This window comes from Martes martes, assembly GCF_963455335.1.
Source record: "Martes martes genome assembly, chromosome: 4".
Taxonomy (NCBI): domain Eukaryota; kingdom Metazoa; phylum Chordata; class Mammalia; order Carnivora; family Mustelidae; genus Martes; species Martes martes.
Window position 1 is genome coordinate 167,531,006 of NC_137891.1, and position 25,963 is coordinate 167,556,968.

General features: G+C 50.1%; 1 protein-coding gene across 5 annotated transcripts; it reads right to left on the minus strand.

Moving 5' to 3' along the window:
- Nucleotides 1-1,317: 1,317 nt before the first annotated feature.
- LCK (LCK proto-oncogene, Src family tyrosine kinase) lies at nucleotides 1,318-24,389 on the minus strand. Of its 5 annotated transcripts, none has more exons than XM_080802930.1 (14): nucleotides 24,253-24,389; nucleotides 21,371-21,440; nucleotides 10,430-10,539; nucleotides 10,065-10,146; nucleotides 9,782-9,872; nucleotides 9,463-9,561; nucleotides 9,228-9,331; nucleotides 8,948-9,097; nucleotides 8,502-8,654; nucleotides 8,178-8,357; nucleotides 5,760-5,836; nucleotides 5,514-5,667; nucleotides 5,299-5,430; nucleotides 1,318-1,994 (listed from the first exon to the last, which is right to left on the minus strand). In XM_080802930.1, exons 3-14 carry the CDS (start codon nucleotides 10,532-10,534, stop codon nucleotides 1,792-1,794), a joined length of 1,530 nt encoding a protein of 509 aa, XP_080659056.1. In that variant the 5' UTR covers nucleotides 10,535-10,539; nucleotides 21,371-21,440; nucleotides 24,253-24,389; the 3' UTR covers nucleotides 1,318-1,791. The 5 variants fall into 5 exon arrangements, with proteins under 5 accessions (XP_080659056.1, XP_080659054.1, XP_080659055.1 ...); XM_080802928.1 differs by lacking the exon at nucleotides 21,371-21,440 and adding an exon at nucleotides 20,548-20,631 and having other exon boundaries at nucleotides 24,253-24,360; XM_080802929.1 differs by lacking the exon at nucleotides 21,371-21,440.
- Between the last annotated feature and the right edge of the window lie 1,574 nt (nucleotides 24,390-25,963).

Genomic DNA, 25,963 nt, shown 5'->3' on the forward strand with positions numbered 1-25,963 from the left:
GCTTAAAAACATCTTGGCGGGGGGGTGGTGCGCCTGGGTGGCTCAGTGGGTTAAAGCCTCTGCCTTCGGCTCAGGTCATGATCCCAGGGTCCTGAGATCAAGCCCCACATCAGGCTCTCTGCTCAACAGGGAGCCTGCTTCCTCCTCTCTCTCTGTCTGCCTCTCTGCCTACTTGTGCTGTCTGTCAAATAAATAAATAAAATCTTAAAAAATTAAAAAAAAAAAATCTTGGGGGGGGGAGTGCCTGACTGGCTCAGTCAGTAGACTGGGTGACTCTTGACCTCAGGGTTGTGAGTTCCAGCCCCATGTGGGGTGTAGAGACCATTTAAAAATAAAATCTTTGGGGCACCTGGGTGGCTCAGTGGGTTAAGCCTCTGCCTTCAGCTCAGGTCATGATCCAGGGTCCTGGGATCGAGCCCCATATTGGGCTATCTGCTCAGCAGAGAGCCTGCTTCCCCCTCTCTCTCTCTGCCTGTCTCTCTGCCTACTTGTGATCTCTCTCTCTCTCTCTCTCTCTGTCAAATAAATAAAATCCTTTAAAAAAATAAAATAAAATCTTTAAAAACATCTTGAAGGGGAGCACCTGGGTGGCTCAGTCGTTGGGCGTCTGCCTTCAGCTCGGGTCATGATCCCATGATCCTGGGGTTGAGCCCCACATCAGGCTCCCTGCTCAGCGGGAAGCCTGCTTCCTTCTCCCTCCCTTCTCCCTCTCCTACTTATGTTCCTGCTCTCACTCTCTCTCTGTCAAATAAATGAATAGAATCTTAAAAAAAAAAAAAGTCTTGAAAGTAAATCAAAATATATCTGAAGGGTTGCCTGGATGGCTCAGTTGGTTAAGGGTCTGTCTGTAGCTCGGGTGATGATCCCAAAGTCCTGGGACTGAGCTCCCTGCTCAGCAGGGAGCCTGCTTCTCACCCTCTCTCTCTGCCTACTTGTGATCTGTCTGTCAAATAAGTAAGATCTAAACAAAATAAAACATATCTGAGTACAAACATAGCCCCAGAATCAGTAGCTGTAAAAAGTGGTATTGCCCTTAGGAAATGGGAGGGGAGCATGTCCTGGGACACACCCACTCCCTACGAGGTTCTGCGTAGGGGTCACCCTTATTCCTTTCAGGTGGGAGTTTGAAGGAGTTCAAAGAGCCCACCCAGCAAGGTGTAGGAACTTCCTCTTATCCCCCCAAATCAGCAGAGCTGGAAAAAGTTCAGACAACCCCTCATCCCATCTTTCACCCCAATTCAGGGTGACTTATTTTCCATCTTCTGAACCCCCACTTCCCCCTCCCAAGGAAGTGTAGATGGGAGTGAATGGGGAGCTGAGAGATATGTAATCTTCATCAACAGAGAGTCATTTATTGAGCTCCTAATGTGTGCCAGGCTCCAAGGAGAGCACACAGAGGTATCAGATAAGGTCCCAGCCTTCAAGAAGCTTCTTGATGGGCGGGGAAAGGGAAAGGGGGTGAGCAGAAGCCAGTGTCAATCACAGGCGTCACTCTTCTCTCCGGTCGCCTTGGGAAGTAGAAAGGCCCACAAAGGGACAACTTGAACAGGTGCCCAAGACACAATATACCCAGGCCACACACGTACAAGACACCTGCACAGAACCCACACAGCTACAGAGGCCTGTATAAGACAACAGGAAGTGGCCCTGCCACGCGTGGGCGGGATTCACACGCAGAGTCCGTAGGTGCATAGGCAACACGGGTATGATCAGTATGACACAAGAACTGCATCTCCCCCAGCCAGGTGGGCTAGATGGAGGAAGGGCTCTGGGCCCGGCCTGCTAGGTATGTCAGGGCTGGGGCTGGTACTGGCCCTCTGTGGCCGTGAAGAAGTCCTCCAGCACACTGCGCAGGTAGTCGAAGGTGGGCCGGTCCTCCGGGCGCTCCTTCCAGCAAAGCATCATGAGGTGGTACAGCTCCTCGGGACAGTTATCAGGTCGCACCATGCGGTAGCCTCGCTCTAGGTTCTGAATCACCTCAGGATTGGTCATCCCTAGAGATTGATGGGAGAGACGATATCAAGGCTCCAAGCTTCCGATACCCACGGCAGGGGTGATGTTCGGAATATTTAACTGGCACGGTGTGAGCACCGATCGGAAAGGATCTCGGTCGGCATCAACACTAAGGCCTTGTGCTTCGGGTACCAGCCAGACATCAGTCACGCCACTTGGAGTGTCGGCTGTGGCTTAAGCACTTAATAACACGTACGTGATGACTGTGAGGCCATGGGTGAGCCATCTCCCCTCTTTGGGCCTCAGTTTCCTCGTTTGGGAAATGGACCTAAGAGTAGCTCCCACCTCATACAGCTGTTATGAAAATTTGAGGAGACAGTTCTTGTAAAACACCAAGTATAGGGCCTGGAGAGGAGATGCTATATGAAGAATATCTGTGATTATGATGATTTGGTGGTGGAATATGGGGTGGTCAGGCCCCAGAGCAGGACAGGAGCCTACAGACAGCACAGGGGTGAGGATTTTCTGGTTTGGGGAACAGGCATATGAGATGCCAGGTGGGCCCTGGAAACCAGCAAAGCAGACCCCACATAAGGTAGATTCACCAGATCCCTCTAGGAACCAGATTATATAATTTGGGGGCCATGTCCCTTAAAACTAAGAAATTCAGGAAATCAGAGGACATAGACCAGGGAACTAAACGCCATGGCTAGAGTCAAGGATGCAAACCCATTGTCTGCACCCAGCCTAAATATAGCCCATAGACCTACTTTGGTTTGACCCCTATTGGGTTTTTATTTTTATTTATTTATATTTATTTATTATTATTTATTTTATTTATTATTTTAAGTAGGCTCCACACCCAGTTTGAGTCCAATGCGGGACTTGAACTCAAGACCCTGAGATCAAGACCTGAGCTGAGATCAAGAGTTGGATGCTTAAACAACTGAGCCACCCAGGCACCCTGCTGTGTTTTTAAACAATTTGAATCAATCATCAATATTTGGATATAGGAAATTTTCTTAAAATTCTAAGATTTGGCTTCTCTTGAAAAAGAAGAGGTCTGGGGGCACCTGGGTGGCTCAGATGGTTAAGCATCTGCCTTCAGCTCAGGTCATGATCTTCTGGTCCTGGGACTGAGCCCTGTGTCAGGGTCTCGGTTCAGCGGGGAGTCTGTGAGTCTGCTTCTCCCTCTCCCTCTGCTTCTCTCTCCTGCTCACACTCACTCTCTTTCTCTGTCTCAAATGAATAAATTTTTTAAAAATCTTTTAAAAAAAGAAGAGAAAATATCTGTTTTGGGAGTTCCTATGTCTTAGTGGCAATGCAAGTTCACCCAGGACCCATTACTCCCCATTATCTCCCTAACCCTGAAGTCACGTGTCAGTTGCCAATTATCCTCATGCTTTCAATGCTTTTTTCATCTTTTTAATTAATTAATTAATTTGTTTATTTGTTTGTTTGTTTGTTTTTAAATAGGTTTCATGCCCAGTGTGGGTCTTGAACTCATTAGCCCAAGATCAAGAACTGCATGCTATACTGACTGAGCCAGCCAGGCGCCCCACTTTTTTTTTCTTCTTCTTCTTTTTTTTTTTTTAAGATTTTTATTTATTGGGGTGCCTGGGTGGCTCAGTGGGTTAAAGCCTCTGCCTTCGGCTCAGGTCATGATCTCAGGGTCCTGGGATCGAGGCCCGCATCGGGCTCTCTGCTCATCGGGGAGCCTGCTTCCCCCTCTCTCTCTGCCTGCCTCTCCGCCTACTTGTGATCTCTGTCTGTCAAATGAATAAATTTTTTAAAATCTTTAAATAAAAAAAGACTTTTATTTATTTAATACAGAGAGAGAGATCACAAGTAGACAGAGAGGCAGGCAGAAAGAGAGGGGGAAGCAAGCTCTGTGTTGAGCAGAGAGCCCAATGTGGGGCTTGATCCCAGGACCCTGAAATCATGACCTGAGCTGAAAACAGAGGTTTAACCCACTGAGCCACCCAGGAGCCCCTGCTTTTTTTTTTTTTTTCTTCTAACAGAGAAATTCTCTATGGGTTCACCTCTGTGGGCACAGTGGAGGAGCAGTAAGGACACTTGACTGGATGACTAGAGCGTGGTTCTCGCCCCTGTGGTGCCCTTAGACTCTCTGATAGGGCCAGTCCTGGGAAGAGAAGTCCTTCAGGCTCTCACCTGATACTAAGGTGCCTTTACCTTTCTAGGAGCAAAATTCTGTACATAGTGCTCTGGGGGTGTGGGAAGCTTCTGCATTTCTGGCCATTGTGCTCCATGACCTCTCCCCTGTCTTTGTGTTCCATTTCCTTTCCCCAGAACTTCCTAGCAAGTTCCTTTCAAAAAATTCCATCTGTCTTGGCTGAATTCGGGGGTAAAGGACTGTGTCCAGAGGCTAGAGGAAGGGATGGGAGAGGGTAGGAATTAGTCATTTATATGTCTCTCTCATTTGTTACGTGGGAAGTTCCAGAAGGCACAGAAGTCAGTGCTTAGTGAGCACCTGCTGGGAGTCAAGCTATTTCACAAATAGTCTCTTTTGTTCATATCAGGAAACTGAGGCTCAGAGAGGTGAAGTCACTTGCCCAAAGTGATGATTAATAATAAAACCTAGGGGCTCCTGGGTGGCTCAGTCGGCTAAGTGTCCGACTTGCTCAGGTCTTGATCTCAGGGTTATGAGATCAAACCCGGTGTTGGCTCCGTGTTCAGTGAGGAGTCTGTTTGAGATTCCCCCTCTCCCTCGCCCGTCCCCCTGCTCTCTCACTCTCTCAAATAACTAAATAAATCTTTAAAAATTAATAATAATAATAAAACCTAACACTCTTGAGTGCTTAGTATGAGCCAGATACTGTTCTAACTTCATAATTTACAGGTGGGGATCTAGCCCCACATTGCATTGGGTTCTCTGCTCAGCAGGGAGCCTACTTCCCTTCCTCTTTCTCTCTGCCTGCCTCTCTGCCTATCTGTGATCTCTGTCTGTCAAATAAATAAATAAAATCTTAAAAAAAAAAAAAGAATGATCTGATCAAACCCAAACAGAAAGTTAGCATAAGTGGCAGATCTGGTAGTAAAGGCAGGCCTTTTCCCTCCCAAGTCAGATCCTCTCCTACCATCCTAGGCTGCCCGTGTCAGGACTTAAGAGCTGGGATTATTAAAGGAGGAGAGAGATCGAGACAGACACAGAAGCCAGCCCTAGGAGACGTGGCACCTGACTGGGGATTCTGGAGTCCTGAGTGAATATAGGAAAAGCAGCTAGGAAAATTCAGAACCTGAACCAGGGACAGATGAAGTGAGTGGACAGACATGCATGGGCTACTCTTCCCCATCACTCTTTCAGTTCCTACCCTTGGCCCTGACCTGGGTAAGGAATGCGGCCATGGGTGACAATCTCCGTCAGCAGGATCCCAAAAGACCACACATCCGACTTGATGGTGAACGTCCCATAGTTAATGGCTTCTGGTGCTGTCCACTTAATGGGAAACTTGGCTCCTGGAGGGAGGCAGAGAGAGGTCACCTGGGTCTGCTTGGCCAGACCCTACAGGCCCCAGAATTCCCTTATATCCCACACCTACCCTCCCTGGCTGTGTACTCGTTGTCCACGATGAGGCGTGCTAGGCCAAAGTCTGCAATCTTGCAGCTCAGGGTGTCAGAAACGAGGATGTTGGCAGCCCTCAAGTCACGGTGGATATAATTCCGCTCTTCAATGAATGCCATGCCCTCTGCAATCTGAAGACCAGGTAGGAGGTCAGCAGCCCTGGGCCGAATATCCTTACCTCACTGGGCTGTACACCTGCCCAGCGCCTCCCCAGTCTCCTTACTTGGGCTGCCATGTCCAGGAGTTTGTTGATGGTCAGCTTGATGCCTGGGGGGGTCTTGAGGAAATCTACCAGGCTCCCTGTGAGCAGAAGCAAAAGTTGCTGACTCAAGATGTCCCAGCAGATAGCTCCCAGACAGGTTGCCTGGGTGGCTCAGTCAGTTAAATGTCTGCTTTCAGCTCAGGTCAGGATGGGGTCCTAGGATTGAGCCCTACATCAGGCTCTCTACTCAGTGGGGAGCCTGTTGCTACCTCTCCCTCTGTCGACCACTCTGCCTACTTTGTCCTCTCTCTGTCAAATAAAATCTTTTTAAAAAAGAAAAATGTGTTATTAAAAAAAAAGAAAGAAAGCTCCCAGACCCTTCTCCTCTAACTGGCTATCTAGAAGCAGTGTCTGACATGTAGAAAGGAGAGTAAGGGGTGAGAATGAAGAAGTGTGCGTTCAGGGTGAAGATACCCAGGACATATGAAGGCTTTTCCCGGCTTGGAGAAGTTGGTAAACTTCTTGTCACCAATGGGGTAAAATCCAAACTCCTTAGCCGGGTGTCCAAATTCTGGCACAGTCCATACTACAGTTTCTTCTTTCCCCCATTCCTGCTTCTTTCACTTCACCAACCCTAGATAATTTTGAAATTTTTCATATAGACCACTGGGGTCTCACCCCAAAGTCTCTTTGTCCCGTCTCTGCCTGCTAAAAATTCGTCTTTTCTTTCATGGCCCAGCTAGACTATTCCTCTAGGAAGGCTCTCTAGATCCTACCAGGCCTAATAAATCGCATCATTATCTACATTCCCATGACATGCTGGAACTCTCCTGTGGCAAAACTCTGGTTTTCCTAGAGTTTGTGCCACATAACTAAAATGCAGTTCCCCTGAAAGCAGGAGCCTTGTTTTGTCCATCCATTCTCTCAGTGTCCCTCCCAAAGTAAGCAGTGATAAATGTGTGCCAAAGATATTGAATGGAGCATAGGAAGAGCTGCCTGGGGGGCTGAGGGACCACATCTGGAAGCAGAGGGTAACTAGGAGAAGACCAGGGATGACAGCTGCTGGAACAGAGCTAGTGACTTCTCAAGAGATTAAAACCCTGTGTAAAGGTGGCAACAACCTAAATTTCCCTACTACGAGGGCTGAATTAGTTACCAAAGATAAAAGGCTCCCCCAGACACAGCAAATACATGGGCATGTACTGCCACTCCCGCATCAAATCCATGGTAGATGCTGCCAATCAATCCCAGCACTCATTTCCAATGAGCCTCAGAATCCTCCTCAACACAGCACTCTAAGCAGCTACCACTTGAACTTGGTCCACATGGTAAAACCTATTTGCTACTTCCAGAATCCAATAGCCAATTAGGAGCCTTCTTCCCTTCCTGGAAGAGGGACAGTTCTTATACTACCAAAGAATCAGAGCCAGATAACAACAAACTTGCTGAGCAGTAAATACACTGCAGACACTATTCTAACTGCTCTGTGTACACTGACTCTGTCATCCTCACAAAGTCCCCATGAGAAAGTTACTATAGCATTATTATCACCATTTTACAGATGAGGACACCACAGCAGAGAGCCGTGAAGGCCACACAATCGTGAAGGCAAGATTCTAACATAGGCAGTCAGATTCTAGAGCTTGTAATGACTACTCTAAATTATTTCTGGGTGAGCCCTTTCAGATTTCTGATGTTATACTTGGGGAAAATGAGCACCAGAGATGGGACAAGGACTTGGCCTGTCACAGCAAATTGGTGACAAAGCTGGGCCTAAAATCTTTTTTGGGGGGGCTAGAAACTTCTATCCACCTTCCTGGGTGCTCTCAATCAGTCCAAGGGAGGACAAAGGGCTCACTTAGACCTGAAGAAGAGAGATTTGAGGCAGATCTGCCCTCTCAAGGGTCAGGGCCAAAAGGAAGAGAGAAATAAGGCTAGAGACCCACACATTTGAAATCAAGCATCCCCGGGGTGGGGGGGTGGGGGGGCCGTGGCACCTGAATGGCTCATGGGTTAAACATCTGCTTTCAGCCCAGGTTAGGATCCTAGGGTCCTGGGATCAAGCCAGCCCCCGGCTCCCTGCTGGGTGAGGAACCTGCTTCTGTCTCTTCCCCTGCTTGTACTCTCTGCCAAATAAGTAAATAAAATCTTAAACACACACACACACACACACACGAATCCTGAGATCTTGATCTTAAGCCTTTGAAAAAGGCCAGAGAAAATGAGAAGTGAGAGCTCTTCCGGAGCCTGCCACCTTAGGCTGGGCTCCCAGACAAGCTCGAACATCACACCCTCTTCCTGTCCCTGGTGGTGAGTCTTTAGGTGCCCAGGAAAACTAGAAACCCTGAGCCAGGCGAAAAGGCAGATCTCCTCCATCTTCTATCAGGGGCGGGGGGGTGGCAGCGCCCCCCAGCGGCCGATAGTAGTGGCGGCACCCACCGTTCTCCATGTATTCCGTGATGATGTAGATGGGCTCCTGGGTGACTACCGCGTAGAGCCGGACCAGTCTCTGGTGTTGCAGCTGCTTCATGAGGTTGGCCTCGGCCAGGAAGGCGTCGGGGGACATGCTTCCCTGCTTCAGGCTCTTGACTGCCACCTTTGTGTGCCCGTTGTAGTACCCTGGGGCGCGGAGGGATCGAGGCATCACTGGGAGCGCGAGCACCCGGCGCCAGGTAGCGGCCCGGACGCCGTCTCGGGACTCTCGCGGCCTCAGCCGAAGCCTCCCCTCTCCCCCTTCCCGCAGTCGCGGAGGGCCTCACTCACCCATCCACACTTCCCCGAACTGGCCAGCCCCCAGCCGCTCCACCAGCTTCAGCGTCTCCCTGGGAACCTCCCACTCGTCCTCCCACCAAGGCTTCTGGGGCTTCTGGGTCTGGCAGGGGCGACTCAACCGCGTGCACAGCCCGTCCGAAGCATCTGCGAGCACAAGGGAGAGGATTAGGGCCGTGAATACGGCGGATTCGGGTGCCCCCACTGAGTCCCCGCCGGGCCAAGTCCCCGTCCAGGGGAAATGGACTGGCGGGGGAGGTGTGGGGCTGTCACCCGACACCTGGGCTGTCGGGTACCGCATTTTGCCCACTGCGGGGAATGAAGGAGTATACTGAGATGGGTGGAGGGTACCCCTGAGAGGGACTTAGGGGAGGCAGGCTGGTAGGGCACAGGTGAAGGAGCCCCGCGAGCACGTCTGAAGGGCTCCTGCTAGGGCTCACTGGTGTAATGGCGGACCAGCTCGTGCAGGCCAGGAAAAGTGATGCGGGGCGAGATGTAGAAGCCGCCTTGGTCCAGGTTACGGATTTTGTAATGTTTCACCACCTCTCCCTGGTTCTGGTCGAAGTCCCGCACGGACAGTGAAAACGATCCTGGATGAAAGAGTGGGTGAACTCAAGCAAATCCCCGTCCCCGCGCCCCGCTTCCCCGGGATCGCGGGGCTCAGGCCTCCGCGCTGCGCCCCGCCCACGGCCCCGCCCGCGGCCCCGCCCAGCCGCTCACCGGCGGTGCTCTCGCTTTCCCGGATCAGGAAGGAGCCGTGCGTGTTCCCGGGCGCCAGGAGCTGCCGCTCAGCGTCTTTGCGGCTCAGGTTCTTGAAGAACCAGCTGCGCAAGGCACAAGGGAAGGCCGTCGTCTGTTGCTGGTCAGTTCCGCCTCCGTCGCCCTCAAGCACTCGCCACCAGCCCTAGCACCCAGCCTCTGCTCCCACCCTTCGTCACGGGGGGTCCCCACTCACGGTTCGGGCTCCAGGCTGTTCGCTTTGGCCACGAAGTTGAAGGGGATGAAACCTTCCTGGCCGGTGGTCAGGGACTGTGCCTTCCACCATTCGCCGTTCCTGCGCGACAGAGCCAGTCGGGGGGGTCTCCTTGGCCTTGGATTGGGCTGGAAACCTTCAGAGCCCCCGTTACACCCTGCCACCCCACCCTCTAGCCCAGCACCCTGGAGCCTCCCATTCTGTCCTAAGGGCGCCAGCTGCAAGCCTGTCGGGGACCACGATGCGGGGGATCCCTGCTCCCTCCCATGGCAAGGATGGGTGGCGAGGAGGGGGCACTCACCGCTCCAGGATACGGAGCTGTTCACCCTTCTCGAAGCCCAAGTCTCCATCGTGAGAGGGCTCGTAGCTGTGCAGAGCGATAACCAGGTTATCTGGAAAGACAGAGGGCGTCAGGGAGAACCTGCCTGGATTAGGCTGAGAACACAGAATTCAGGAATTACAGGGCAGCGGAGAAGACCGGGGGCAAGAGAGGCAAGACACGGCAGAGAGTGAATAGGAGATGGAGGCCAACAGCCAAGGATCCGGGCCCCTTAACTTTCAGGCCCTGCTGATTGTGAGGTCACCTTGCAATGGTGAGGCTGGGGGGTTGGAGCCTTCATAGATGACCAGTGGATCCCGCACTTCAGAGCCGTTCCGGATGGGTAGCTGTGGGGTGAGGGAGTGAAAGTGGGGTCAGAGAGTGAGAGACTGAGTCCAATTCTGGCTCCCCTCCCCACCGCCCCATTTCTGCTTCTCCAGCTTGGCTGGGTCTTATCTCTGCATTCGCCAACAACTTACACGAGATTCTCTTCCCCTCTCTGGACCTCCTTTCCTTTCTGTTTTCCAAGGAGAAAGGGCCACTCTGTTATTTCGGTGGTGGTCCATTTCCTTCTCCTGGCTTGTATACTCCACCCGACTCCCTCACCAAGTCCCCCGTCTTGCCTCTTACCGTGGCCTTGCCATCCAGTGGGACTATGGGGTAATGGCAGTTCTCACATACATCGATGTTTTCCATCCAGTCATCTTCAGAGTTTGAGCTGCAGCTACAGCCCATGGTCCCTGGGGCAATGGAGAGGGGGCTGAAGGGGCTCCCCCAAGATCTACTTCCCCAACATCAGACATCCTAGGGCCTTGCCCTGGGAATTTCCAGAAGTACCTAAGATTGTCAGGTCCCCATCCCCCATCCACCAGCCACAGAAGAGCTGAAATGGGTCCAGCTGGTCTGGTGAGGAGCTCCCTACTGGTGCTCACTCTGAGACCCCCTGGCCACAAGTAGAGTCACACATGGGCCCCCACTGAGCCCTAGGCCCCGCCCTCCCACCTGGGATGGGCAAACCGCCACAGATACCTTTGTTAGCCTAGTTGCCCACTTCCTGCCTCTCCACCAACCCTCTCTTTCCTCCCATCCCCCATGTTGGAGGACTACCTACTAAAGATCACACAACACTTCCCCAGGCCCTGGGGGAGCCCTAAATTTTGTTCCTTCCCTACCAAAGAGGTGTGTGCGCCCCACCTCCTACTTACAACTCCCCTCTCTGGCCAAGGAAGCTGAATAAGAGGGTCCTGCTCCCTAATGTCAGAGTCAGGCCCCAACTTTTCCCAGAGCAAATCTCCTTTAGAGGGTTCTGATTCTCACCAGCAGAAAACCCTTCAGTGTTGCTATTGGCCATAACTTTTTTGTTTGTTTGCTTAAGCAATGGAAACTTTTTGTCAGATGGAAATCAAGCAGAACCTAATAGATAAAGCAAGTAAACGTGGGGCTGTTCTGCCTGAAACAGAGTGGAGACGTCATTGTGAAGCCCCTAGGAGTCCTGAGAAACCCCCTTCCCTAGGGCTGCTCCTCAGAACCGCTTAGAAAGCACTAGTCCTCAGATAAAACTCAACTTACCATTCAAGACCTCTTTTTTTAAGTTGGCTCCACTCGGGGCTCAAACTCACAATTTTGCATTCCAAGACCTGAGCCAAGATCGAGTCGGATGCTTAACCGACAGAGCCACCCTGGCACCCCATGACCCTTTAAAAAACTTACTGGGGCACCTGGGTGGCTCTGTGGTTAAGCGTCTGCCTTCGGCTCAGGTCACGATCTCAGGGTCTCGGGGTCAAGTCCCCATTGGGCTCTCTGCTCCATGAGGAGTCTGCTTCTCCCTCTGCCGCTCCACCTCTACTCATGCTCTCTCATGCGCAAGTGGCAGAGAGAGAGAGAGGAGGAAAGAGAGAGAATCCCAAGTAGACCCCTCTGCCAAACTCAGAGCCCAAGAGGGTTCAATGCCACGACCCTGAGATCACCACTGGAGCCAAAACTGAGAGCCGGACGCTTGACTGACAGAGCCACCCAGGTGCTCCCCCATGACGCTTTAATATCAAGATCAAATCCACTTCCACACTATCCTACACACACACACACACACACACACACACACACACACACCCCTTCATTCTGAGCTACCTCTGCCTTTCCCAAACACCTCATACTATTTTCTTACTCCATGCCTTTGCACATGTGGCTCCCCTACCGTGAATGCTTTCTTGTCCGCCTACTGAACTAACTGAACCTTTAAGGCTCAGCTCAAATATCACCTCCCCCCGTGAAGCCCTCCCAATACCCTGCTCTGTCAACACTCTACTCAGACACAGTTGTCAGTTAACACTGAATGCCATGACTAGATGGATTTATGGGTCAGTCCCACTGTCTTTCTCTCCCCTTGATGAGATGGGGGGCTCATTCAGAACAGAAGCTGTGGGTTATTTGCCTGAATACCCCAGCACCCAGAACTACTTGTCATTAATAAATGTTGGTATGTGGAGGGTTCATGTACAGAGGCTCCCATCTACCAGAGTCTTAGAGAACACCAAGTGTGGGGTGCCTGGGTGGCTCAGTCGTTAAGCATCTGTCTTCTGCTCAGGTCATGATCCCAGGGTCCTGGGATCAAGCCCCAGCATCGGGCTCCCTACTTGACGGGAAGCCTGCTTCTCCCTCTCCCACTCCCCCTGCTTGTGTTCCCTCTCTCCCTGTGTCTCTCTCTGTCAAATAAATAAAATATTTAAAAGGGAGGGAGGGGCCACTTAAAAAAAAAAAAGAAAAGAAAGAGAGAAAGAAAGAAAGACATCACCAAGTCTAACTTCTGATTTTAGAGGAGCGAACAGAAGCCCAAAAAGACTTGCTTAAAACTAAACTCATGCAGGGACATCTGAGTGGTACAATTGGTTGTGCGTCCAACTCCTGGTTTCAGCTCAGGTCTGATCTTGGGGTTGTGGGGCTCCCCACTCAACTCAGAGACTGCTTGAGTTTCTCTCTCCCTCTCCCTTGGCCCCTCCCATGCCCTCAAATAAATAAATCTTAAAAAAAAGTTAAGCTCACAGGGGACACCGGGGTGGCTCCGTTGGTTGAGCGTCTGACTGTTCGTTTCAGCTCAGGTCTCAGGGTTGTGAGATCAAGCCCACCCCCCCGCAACAGGCTCTGCACTCAGTGGGGACTCTGCTTAGAATTCTCTCTCTCTCTCCCTCTGCTTCTCCCCTGGCTCAGGCACACTCTCCCTAAAAATAAATAAATAAATATTTTAAAGTTTAAATTCACACAACCTATTTGGGACAGAACAAAGCTAGAGATACTAATCCATGCTGGGACCAAGTGGAAGTAGGGAGTACTGGAGATTTGGGGGGTCGCAAAACTGAAGGACACATGTCAATTACATCTCAATTCAAAAAGGAAAAAAGACTCAAGGGCCGACCTCAAAGTTGGAGAGACCTAAGTTCAAACCCCGGTTCTGACATTCACTGTATGACTTTGCTGAAACCGTTCTTCCCAAGCTTCCCTTTCCTTTCCTGTCTAGTGAGGAGTGTCACCCCTTTCTCATAAGCTTACACAAATATTAGCTTAGTTTAGAGCTTAGAAAGACTTCACCACTGCTCATTCTGCCCTCCCAGCACCTACTTTGGGAGGGTGGGAAAATGGAATTGGTAAATAATTCTCCTTATTAGAAATTCACGTTTCTTAAAAAAAAAAAAAAAGAAATTCATGTTTCTTAAACTGAGATACTCAGAACCCATCATGGGTACCAGAAGTCATGGGTGTACATCTTCCTAGAACGTGAGTGTTATCTGACCTTAGTCATATAGTTAAACATAGATCTATTATAGAGGAAAATGCAAGGAATGGAATACATGGAATTTTAAGCCAAATCAAGAGACTTTCAAGGAAAAGGGTACACATTCACTCTCCCCTCTACTGTTAAGAGTCCTGGAGTGTGGGGGAGAGACATCTAAGAAAGCTAGCTCAAACACTCATCTGTGGATGCAAATGGCTTAAAAAAATTTTTTTTTATTTATGGGGTACCTGGGTGGTTCTGTTGGCTAATAAGCATCTGACTCTTGATTTTGGTTCAGGTCATGATCTCATGGTCCTGGAATCAAGCCCCGTATTGGGCTCCTTGCTCAGTGGAGAGCCTGCTTCTCCCTCTGCCTACCGCTCCCCCTGTTTGTGCTATCTCTTTCTCTCTCACACACAAATAAATAAATAAATAAAAATAAAATCCTTTTTTTTAAAGATTTCATTTATTTATTTGACAGAGATCACAAGTAGGCAGAGAGAGAGAGAGGAGGAAGCAGGCTCCCTGCTGAGCAGAGAGCCTGATGTGGGACTCGATCCCAGGACCCTGAGATCAAGACCTGAGCTGAAAACAAGAGTCAGACACTTAACTGCCTGAGCCACCCAGGCATCCCTGCAAATGGCTTTTCTGACACCTAATTTTATTATGGCTAAGAACTATGAGCAGCAAAAGCCTCCAGAGAAGCATTGAGAACCATCTGGAAACAGCCTAAGATGAGCTGAGCTATCGAGTGAGGCTGTGAGTATCCTGTTGTTTGTGACCCTCAGATGGGCCTATGAAGATCACAGGTTGGTTGTACTGTAGAGAGACGGCCAGGGTCCAGGACTGCATGCAGACAAGACCTATGTCCTGGACTAAATCTGGGCCTCCCAGAGAGGACCTGACATTCCTAAAGACTGGGGCCAAGAATGAGGAAAAAGTCAAGCTGTGTCTTGATTAAGCCGAAAGGAACTCTAACTCTTCTGGGAATCTGACCCCTAGTGTTTTCTCCGTGGCTGGCTGTGCGCTCCTGGAGCCCTCCAGCTACTGGGAGCAGATCCTGCCCTCTACGGAAGTGTGAGCTGTGGTGCATAGGGCCTGGCAGCCATCATGAGACCCTAGGATCCGGGAATGCCAGAGAAGATTTTGGTGAGTGGCTCCCAGCTACCAGGGCTCCATGCTCCTGGGAGGCCCCAGGATAACATGGGAGGCCTGCAGGTTATTTCCGTATTTTTTAAAAACCTGAGAGGAATGGGGCTCCTGGGTGGCTCAGTGGGTTGAGCCTCTGCCTTCAGCTCAGGTCAAGATCTCAGGGTCCTGGGATTGAGAGCTGCATCGGGCTCTCTGCTCAGCAGGGAACCTGCTTCCCCCTCTCTCTCTGCCTGCCTCTCTGCCTACTTGTGATCTCTCTCTCTCAAATAAATAAATAAATAAATAAATAAAATAAAATCTTATTGTCAAATAAATAATAAATAAAATAAATAAATAAATAAAATCTTTGTCAAATAAATAAATAAAATCTTTTAGAAAAAAAACCTGAAAGGAAATTGTACTATAATTTGTTTCTTAGTTTAATAAATTACGTTATTGTTTCTTCAATGCATACTGATAGTCTCTGATTAAAATTTGAATTAGATAACATGAAAGTGAGTACTTAAACAAAGTAGTTTAGTAGGCAGAAACTTCAAAATCATGAGATCCATGACCCAGGAGGGTGGGGAGTACAACAGCAGAAGGGCCCAAGGAGTCTGGGAGGCAAGAGTTTAGAAGCACCAGTATAATTTACCAGCTTTGTTTTAAAGATGGAGAAGCTGGGGGATCAGAGAGGTTATGTGAATTTCCCAAGAGCACATGAGGGCTCTAGGCAGAGGTGAAACTCAAATCAGTTTCCTACTCCTTCATCAAGGTATCCTCCTCTACTCTTCACTCCCTGGGAAGTCCAAAGGAAGTGGAGGATCCTGAGAAGTCATGAGGAAACGGGCAGAGCAGCAGGCCTGAGAGGCAGGGGTGGGGGGGGGGCTGCGGAATTGGGGGGGTGGGGGGGGTGGATGGCACTCTTCATCAAAAATTTGATCATGGGTCGCCTGGGTGGCTCAGTCGGTTAAGCTGCCTTTGGCTCAAGTCATGATCGCAAGGTCCTAGGATTGAGCCTGGCATCAGGTTCTCTGCTCAGCAGCAAGTCGGCTTCTCCCTCTCTCTCTGTGACCTCTCTCGCTCTCGTTCTTTCTCAAATAAACAAAATCCTAAAAAAGTTTTTTGTGATCATTGTGCTGTTAACAGAGGCCTTTTCCTCCAAGACAATGCTCCTTCCACCTAGACTGGATGCTTCTGAATGTAATTTACCGGACAGGTGAATGCAGGTCTGTATATATGAAGGCATATGATTAAGCGAGCATCGTGCTTTTGTGCGCATGCCCGTGGGTTTGTCTGAGGTCGTATATGCAGATGGCTGTGTAACAGAATGGGGGGATTTATAGTTTGTGCCTGTCCCTATGTAATTGTGAGGTCATAGATGGATATATCTATTTATATAAAATGTGTGTCCCATCCTTCTCGTCTTAGTGTAACAAAGATTACTGGTAGCCAAAATAATCCAACCAGGTTGACAAATGAGGTCAGTAGAAAGAAAATCAAAATTAAAGCTTAATATAAATGTCACGTTGTCATGGGTGTCTGGGTGGCTTAGTTGGTTAGGCCTCTGACTCAGTCAGCTCAGGTCATGACCCCGGGTCCTGGGATCGAGCCCTGCAGGTGGGTTCCCTACTCAGTGGGGGGTCTGCTTCTCCCTTTCCCTCTGCCCCTCCTCCCTACTCATTCTCTCTCCCTCTCCCTCTCTCAAACAGATAAATATATAAATGTCTTTTTAAGAAATACATAAATGTTTCATTGTCTAAAAGGAAGAAAAAGAAGAAAAAAACAGATCCAGAGAATCCCCAGGGTTCTCAGAACAAGCAGCGAAGGCAGATTCTGGGGTGAATGAAACAGGACATTTTCTTCTTCCAACTCAGGAATTCATGGTCAATAGCAAGAATGCTAGAGGGGCGCCTGGGTGGCTCAGTGGGTTAAAGCCTCTGCCTTCAGCTCAGGTCATGATCTCAGGGTCCTGGGATGGAGTCCCAAGTCGGGCTCTCTGCTCAGCAGGGAGCCTGCTTCCCCACTTCTCTCTCTGCCTGCCTCTCTGCCTACTTGTGATCTCTGTCTGTCAAATAAATAAATAAAATCTTAAAAAAAAAAAAAAAGAATGTTAGAGATCTAGACCTCCTCTGACCAAGGTCTGTACTGTTCTCGGTAAAATTCAGAGCTGCCCGTGGTCCACAGAGCACTTTGTGCCAATTATAAAGAGCCACCCCTCCCTGGGGTTTCAAACTCAGAGAGTAGAGTGAGGGCTAGACCTCAGCCCCCACCACTTGGTGCCCCTCAGCATAGAGCCCAACACACGCAGTGGCCCTGCTCACTTGGTAGAACCGATCGAAAATCCCAAGCTACCCAAAGCTCCTGGCCTGGATCATCTGAACCCAGACCTGTTTAGCGTTGATATCATCATGAGTTCCAACTCTTGCCAACTCATTCACTTCTATCAACTCCAGACTTTCTCTTGCCTAGCTGGGCCTAGGATGTGTTTCATCCCCTTTAAAACAACGATAACAACAACAATACTTTTCCTCCCTTCAGCTGTAAAGCTATTCGTTTACCGAACATTCTGTCCATAATGTGTGCCAGGTTCTTGCCAAGAACCTGCGTTTCTTAGCCAAGAGCAGGCAGGCTATCGTGCGGCAGAACCACTGTGGTACCTTGGGCCGTTTTGTGGCAAAATCTGTCGAGAATCATTTAAAACACTTTCTTGGCCTTTTACTTGGGCCGAGATTTGGTTGTCAGCAAAGCTGTATATGTTCAATAAAGAGCCTTGGCTGTGAAGGCAGTCCACACAGATCCCTCATCATGGTACTCAAGAATCAGGGTTGGCGGGCATGATAAATAATTTTTAATGGGTAAAAGAGGGATGTGTCCTGAGTTCTCTCCTTTTTCACGTGCTCCTTTGTGATATAATCCGCCCCCCCCCTTTTAGCCATAGAGAACAAAAAGGTAAGCTTTCTCTTCAATGCAAACAAGGTAGATTTATTCTCACAAAATTGAGTATCTTAACCATAAAACTGATTGTTAGTTAATTATTGCCAGAAGTGTGGGTTACAGAGCAATGATGCTAAAGCTGGTATTTGGGGTAGAGGCCCTCCAACCAGTAACTTGTATGTACCTCTAATCCTTTTAGTGAGTCCGATCCCTGTGTACCTCTGTGCGCATTTTGTGACATGATGGTTTTATCAGGATGGACAGAGCCTTACTTACAGCTTGGCGAGCCATGAAGCTTTATTCAAGTCTCTGGAAGTCTGCCAGTCATGGGGTCTCAGTTCGCCATATCCTTGTCAATCCCTAGGCACTCACTGGCAGAGGGCCTCAGGGCAGGTTACTAAACCTCTCTGGGGGGCTGGGGGGTGGCGGACAGCCTGGGTGGCTCAGTCGGTTAAGCGTCTGCCTTTAGCTCATGTCATGATCCCGGGGTCCTGGGTACGAGCCCCACATTGGGTTCCCTGCTCAGCAGGGAGCCTGCTTCTCCCTCTCCCTCTGCCTCCTGCTCCCCACGCTGTGCTCGCTCTCTCTTTCTCTCTCTGTCTCTAAGTAAGTAAATAAAATTTTTTTAAAAGATTTTATTTATTCATTTGACAGAGATCACAGTAGACAGAGAGGCAGGCAGAGAGAGAGAGAGGGAAGCAGGCTCCCCGCTGAGCAGAGAGCCCGATGTGGGACTCGATCCCAGGACCCTGAGATCATGACCTGAGCCGAAGGCAGCGGCTTAACCCACTGAGCCACCCAGGTGCCCAGTAAATAAAATTTTTAAAAAATAAATAAATAAATAAAGTGGGACCTGTGGGGTAGGGCTGCTGTAAGCATTACCTGGGAGATACAGATGATCCCATAAACTGTTTATCATGTGCTTAGTACCTGCCAATAGCTAAATAAATGAGAACATCGTTGACCCTTGAACAACATGGGTTTGTGTCTTGTGGTTCCATTCACAGGTGGATATTTTACAGTAGAGTACTATAAATGTATTTTCTCTTCCTCATGATTTTCTTTTTCTTTCTTTCTTTTTTAAGATCTTCTTTTTAAGTAATCTCTGTACCTAACATGGGGCTCGAACCTACAACCCTGAGATCAAGAAGCACATGCTCTACTGACTGAGTCAGCCAGGTGTTCCATCTTCCTTATGATTTTTTTTTCTAATTTAAATATATTTTTTAAAGATTTTATTTATTCATTTAAAGAGGGCAAGAGAAAGAAAGAACAAGTCAGGAGGAAGAGCAGAGGGAGAGGGAGAAGCAGACTCCCCACCGTGCAGAGAGTCCAATGCGGGACTCAATCCCAGGACGCTGGGATCATGACCTGAGCCTAAGGCAGGTGCCTAACCAACTGAGCCACCCAGGTGCCCCTTCCTTATGCTTTTCTTTCTTTCTTTCTTTCTTTCTTTCTTTCTTTCTTTCTTTCTTTCTTTCTTTCTTTTCTTTCTTTCTTTCTTTGACACAGAGAGAGAGCTCACAAGCAGGCAGAGACAGAGAGGGAAGCAGCCTCCCTGCCGAGCAGAGAGCCCGATGTGGGGCTCAATCCCAGGACCCTGAAATCATGACCTGAGCCGAAAGCAGAGGCTTTAACCCAGTGAGCCACCCGGGCGCCCTGCTTATGATTTTCTTTCTTTCTTTCTTTCTTTTTTTTTAAAGATTTCATATATTTGACAGAGAGAAATCAGAGCTAGGGAGAGAGGCAGACAGAGAGAGGGGGAAGCAGGCTCCTGCTGAGCAGAGAGCCCGATGCGGGGCTCGATCCCAGGACCCTGAGATCATGACCTGAGCCGAAGGCAGAGGCTTAAACCACTGAGCCACTCAGGCGCCCCCACTTATGATTTTCTTAATAGCATTTCTTTTCTTTTCTCTAGCTTACTTTAAGAATACAGTATATAAGACATATAATATACAAATTATCTGTTAACCAACTATTTACTTTATCAGTAAGACTCTGGTCAACAGTACCCTATTAGTAAAGCTTTTTTGGGAATCAAAGTTATACATGGATTTTTGCCTGCGCTGGTAGTCGGCACCCCTACACCCTCACATTATTCAAGGGTCAACTGTCATTAAGTTTTTGGGCGGTCAAAGGTTTTATGTGGATTTTCGACTACGTGTGGTCAGAGCGCAAACCCACTGTTGTTTAAAGGTCAAGTCTAATTGCTATTTGAGGCTAGCGTGAGCATTTCCCTGCACCGGCCTTAAACATTTTCCAGTCCAAATGTTAACATTAGCCGTTATCAATCATTTTCATTCTCCTTTGTGATTTTGGGCACTTTCACAGACCACCTTTTCGCCTTTAATACATTTACCTAAAATGGAAACTTTGCTACCCTAAATGGAAAACCAGTATCACCAGCCAGAGATAGAAATCAGGATCCATTAAAACAAGCGCATAATGTCATATGTAAATTCACATTCGTTACCCCCTAAAATCACTCCACGGTAGAGGTGCACAGGCCGTATTTTGGGACTTGCTGCAATGTGAGACAGACCTTTGGGTTTAGACCTCTGTTGGTGAGTTAGGGGAGGCACCATTTTCCTAACTGGCCAGACTACTGACAAAAATTTAACGGGTACCTCTATGTGCCAGGCTCTGATCTAGGGTGGGGGACACAGAGGTTGAGCAGATAGACAGGTTCCTGTCCATTTGGTCCTGACCTCTTTTTTTTTTTTTTTAAAGATTTAATTTATTTGACAGAGGGGACACTCTGTCAGGACAGCCTGGGGAGTGGGAGAGGAAAAAGCAGGCTTCCTGCCAAGCAGAGGGCCTGATTCGGGGCTCGATCCCAGGACCCTGGGATCATGACCTGAGCTGAAGGCAGACGCTTAACAACTGAGCCACCCAGGCGCCCCCCGGCCCTGACCTCTTTTGGCAGGTCCCTCCATTTTCATCAGGGGTCATGGTCTGTCTTCAGCTCAGTGACTGGTAATGTCTGTGACTCACAACACTGGGAACACAAAACAGCAGTACTTGTCAGGAAGTAGTATTGCAAAATCGCCGCCGCTGCCCATTTACCAAGCTGATGTTAAGCTAAAATCACTAAAAATGAGGTCCATCTCCATGTACTGACATGGAAAGACATCCTGGATATAAGATGGCAAGCAAAAAAAAAAAAAAAAAAACACAAAAAACATGGCAAGGAAGCTACAGAACAGAATGTAGCATAGAAGCCTATTTGCATTCAAATGTGTATATTTGGGGATTCTTTGCAGCCAGGTTCTGGGCTAAGCTTTTATTTGCATGTTTTCATGTCATTCTCATAATAATCCTATGACGTAAAGACTACTATTATCCCCATTTTACACATGCAAAAACTGAGGCACAAACAGGGTGAAGTGATTTGTCTGAGGCCTCATAACAAACAAGTAAGTGGTGGAGTGGCGAGCTGAACCTCGGTCTCTCTGCCCCCAGACACGGGGCTCTTAACTCCTACACTTTGCAGCCACCTTCCATAGGAAAATCTGGAAGGATGCTCACAAATTGTTCACAGTGAACACATCCCAGAAGTGAGACCGGAGGGGGCTGTGTTTCTTATATTTCTTTTTATGCCTCCGTACTGTTTGAATTTTTAACGACAGTCATGTGCTAATTTTGTAGTTGAAAAACAAAAAACAACAAACTGCCACCAACGCAGAAACTCTGCCAAGAGACAGGATGGTTTGTGGAGGAGTCATTGCGTAGCTTACCCTTCCATTCCTCGCCTTGTCTCAGGAAAGGTAGGCGTGCAATGAATGGGTCATCCAGGAAAAAAGGCTTCTGTGACCAAAGAAGTTTGGGAAATACCAATGAGACAGAATCGATCAGGCCCGTTCTCTGGGGGAATTTTCAGAGTGCTAACCAGCTGATGACATTGACCAGGAAATTAATATGGCCCAGTCTGGAGCGGAGGCCATGTTGGTTTGTCCCCAGAACCATTCTCTTTCCAGATGCCTCATGGAACAGGTGTTCTCTAGAACAAGCATTGGAAATGAAGCACCAGCTACATTCAGACCAACGCCGAAGTTTGCTCTTGGAGGCCACATCCCCCCATGGTATCTTGGTCCTGCCTTCCCCCAGCCCACCCCCACCCCCAGCTCCCCTCAGCATTGCTTTCACTGAACTGAGCTTGACCTTGAAGTCACCAACTTAAAGTTGGTGACTTCAAGGCCAAGTTGAAGATGTATGTGAATCCATACACACCCCCAGGCTCTGGATTCGTAAGATACAGTGTGTGTCGCGTGTGTAGACCTTGTCTCTGCCTCTGTCCATACCTGCACACAGACATTTTCTGATGATAAGTCTGGTGTTTGGGATAGGGTATGGGTGTATGGGTGTGTGTGTGTGTGTGTGTGTGTGTGTTACTCTCCTGTAAGGCAGACCCTGTGGCTCAGCCTAGAATTCTCACACCCACTATATACAGGAAACAAGCTCATTTGCAAAACCACACCACAAGTGTGAGGGGATGAGCGGTATGCTGGCCGGCCAGGGTGCTGAGGCGGGGACGCTGCCTGGCCAATGTGCTGAGTACCGGTCATTCTGGGTGGTGAACAGCCTTCCCTTTGGTGCACCATTTACAGGAGGAGGGGCTGCCTAACCTCTGTTAAGGACCTACTGTGCATCAGGTACGACCCGGTGCACAACCCAAGTCTCCACACGCAATCTGCAAGGGAAAGATTTATGACTGCCTCTTCATAGAGTTTGGAGTCTGGGGAGGTGAAGTCAATACTGTTCAAGGAAATGGCAGAACCGGAATTGTACCTGGGTCAGCCTGACCCTGAAACCCGTGTTCTCTGCACTACACAATACCCATTGACTCTCTGGCCTTTGGTCTTGTTCTGTCTTCATGGTACCCAAGAAACAGAAACCAGGGACAGTGACCTTGGCTCATGTTGTAGATGCTTTCCAAAATGGGCCTTTGTCCTTCTCAGAACTGTGTTGACTTCCAGTCAGATCTGTGAGCCTTCCGGATCACCAGAGGGGAGTCCTCTGTTCCCTGAGAACCTCGCCTCATTCTCTTGCCCCAACACTTGGCCCTTTACCCTTTGAGGAGAACCTCCGTCCCTGAGCCATGAGGGCAAGGGACCCTGAGTCATCTGTCAGCACATGCTGGAGGAGAGGGGTGCAGGTCCAGGGTGCCAAGGAGCCCCCCAGAAGCACATGGAGAGCCAATGTGTTCTCTGGCCCCTACAAAAGGCTGCAGGCCTTGGACCTGGGGACAAGAGAAAGGCTGGCACATGCTGACTGGGTGGAAACTGCGTGTCAAGAAAAACTCCAATGGCGCAGGGTAGGGTAAGGGAAACCTGGAAAGTCTGGCTCACATGGGGATGCCCCCCCATAAACGGATGGCTCAGAAGAAGGTGAGGGGGTGGGCAGGTAGCTGACTATGCCTTCCTGGCCTCTGCCTTCCTGGGGTTTGAAGCAGCGATCAGAGAGACCAGCTGGACTGACGCATACAGTTGGGGGGCGGGGGGCGGTGAAGCCAGAGGAACCAAGTGGCCTCCTCTGATACACGGCAGGAGCAGGAATGGCAACTTTCCAGATGGAAGTGCAGGCGTCCCTCGCCCAGGGCCAACTGCACCCCTGTCTCGGTTAAAAATAGCCCTTCCTCTGCCCTACCCTTTCCACTCTGCGTCCTTCAACTTTCCAGCCTCCGGTCAGATACTTCCGCCCTGGAGGCCCCATCCCAGATAACAAACACGCCCTCCCATATCCATCCGCTTGCAACAGAAGACACTTCTGCTTCTCCAGCACCGCTGGTCACCGAGGCTAAAATCACGTCTCACGTGTCCCTCCGGATGTTCTGAGTGATTACTCTCTCTCTCTCAATCTCTCTCTCTCTCTCTCTCAGAAGAGTCTTGTCACTGGGGTCTGCCCCAGCAATCACTAGGATTCCTGGGGTCCCCGACTCAAGCCTGACCATCATCCTGCCCCACGGATGGGGGTGGGGGAGTCCGAGCCTAGACCATCACCTTCTCCAAGGGACTAGCTCTGCCACTGCCTTGCTGAGTGACTGCAGGGAGGGAGGGCTTGACCTCTCTGGGCCTCAGGAAGTTCATCCATCGTGGGATCAGGGACTGGACTTGGTGATTCTTTTTTAAAGGTTTTATTTGTGTATTTATTTGAGAGAGGGAGAGAGCAAGAGAGCACAAGTGGGGTTAGGACAGAGGGCAGAAGCAGAGGGAGAGGGAGAAACGGACTCTCCGCTGAGCAGGGAGCCGGATGTGGAGCTTGATCCCAGGACCCTGAGATCATGACCTGAGCTGAAGGCAGCGCCCCTGGACTTGGGGATTTCTGAAGGCCTTTTCATATGTAACAGTCCATGTGCCAGATCTCCCAGAAAAGGCTCCCAGTGAGGTAGGGACCAGTGGCAGACAGTGTGGCAGGGGTGAGAGCCAACGGCTATGCAGGTAAGGCTACTTCTTATCAGCTGCATCGCCTGCCACCCACCTGGCCTCCAGCAAGACTTTTCTCTCCCCCAGCCTGTAGGGCTGCTGAATACCCAGGGGCCCAGCCCCATGCCTGGATGCAGCCCCCCCTGTCAGGCACCACCCCCCCACAGTCCTAGACCCCTGTTCCCAGAACTCCTTACCTGCCCAGCCCAGGAGCCCCCGGCCCCATTCACATGGTCCTCCTGGCCTAGCCTGGCAGCTCACACACAGCTTCAGCTCCCTTCGCTGAGGTAGCCACCGCCTGTCTTAGCCCGCCCACGTCCCACCCTGACTTCCTGCCTCCTCCTGAGGGCTCCGCAGCCAAATGGGCCCCAGCAACCCAACCACAAGCCTCCAGCACCCCAAGCTTCCTGCTGCCATAGCCCCCCACTCATCAGCCCCTGGGGGGGATGGTCCTAGAGATCTCCAGGCCACCCTCAGGGTGGCACTTGGGGCTGAAGAGAGGATTTTTTTTTGAGAGGATCTTTGCTGGAACCTCCCTCCTGTCCCCCACGGTGCACCTGGAGAAGAGATTCAAGGGCAGCCTTTATACCCCAGTGAGCAAGGGGCAAGCAGGCAAGTGGCACTGCTGTCACAGTCTGAAAGCGGAGTGACCCTCTCATCACAGTCTAGAGGGGGCAAAGGTAACCCCACTCCAGAGTCAGAGGAGAGAACACTATCTCTGCTAATCAGCTGGAGAGCTGAACACCCCATGGTAGAGTCAGAGGTCAGGCTAGGATGGCTGCCCAGCGATAGTCATGTCATCTCAGGGCAAGAGTCAGAGGGTAGCTAACACCCTTCTGAGAGACGGCATGCTGGACAGCAAGCTGTTTAAGGAAGCAGGCAGGACAACCCTGTGGCTTCAAGACGACCAAGTAACAGCCCCTGTTGTGGGCAGAAGACAGGATAACACCCACTCATCAGGGGGAGACTTCTCATTCAGGGAGAGACAAGCCACAGCCCCTGCTAGAAATGTCGGGCCTGCCATCAGGGCCTGAAACAGGTGGGAGACAGACAAACACTCCTGCCCGGGCACCCAGGTGCGGGCAGCTGACTGGCAGGACTTTCTGTCAGAGACAGGAGACGGGAGACAGGAACCTTGTCACAAGCAGTGAGCAGGCCAAGAATCTTCCCTTCCCCTGGGACCAGGCTGACGGGGTGGGGCCATCATAGGCCAGGTGCCAGGTCACCGGTGTTATGAGGAACCCTGCGTGGCTCTATGAGGCACCAGAGCTGGGCCTGCCCCCCCACCCCCGCCTCCTCCCGCCTCCCTGTGTCACAGTCCCCACCGCTGGAGCTTACACTTAGTGAGCAGGCTGGGGGAGGGGAGCCCACAGAGCATTGTTGGGGTTTGTGAGGGGGAAGCTGATGCTCTGTGTACCTCAGCTGCAGAGGGAAGGGGGAGACAGGAAATGGGTGGAGGGAAGAGGAAGCCCGAGCTGGAAAGTCAGACAAAGCCGCTACTGCAGAAACAAAGGCTGAGGAGGTACAGTGTTTAAAAACCCACAGAGTGACCCAGAGCCCTAGCAAGGTCCATCTCTGGGCCTCCACACAACAGTACTAATTCCGCTGGTGATGGCAAGGATAAGCAAGAAAGAGTTCATGGGTTTTGAGTGTTTGTTTTTAAGATTTTATTTATGTATTTGTCAGAGAGAGAACATGAGAGAGACCACTAACAGGGAGAGCAGCAGGCAGAGGGAGAAGCAGGCTCCCCACTGGGCAGGGAGCCCGATGCAGGGCTCAATCCCAGGACACTGGGATCACAGCCCAGGCTGAAGGCAGACGCTTAACCAACTGAGCCACCCAGGCGGCCCAGTTTTGAGTGTCATCTTATTTAAGACATCCCCGACTACTGTGGAGTAGAAGTAGCAT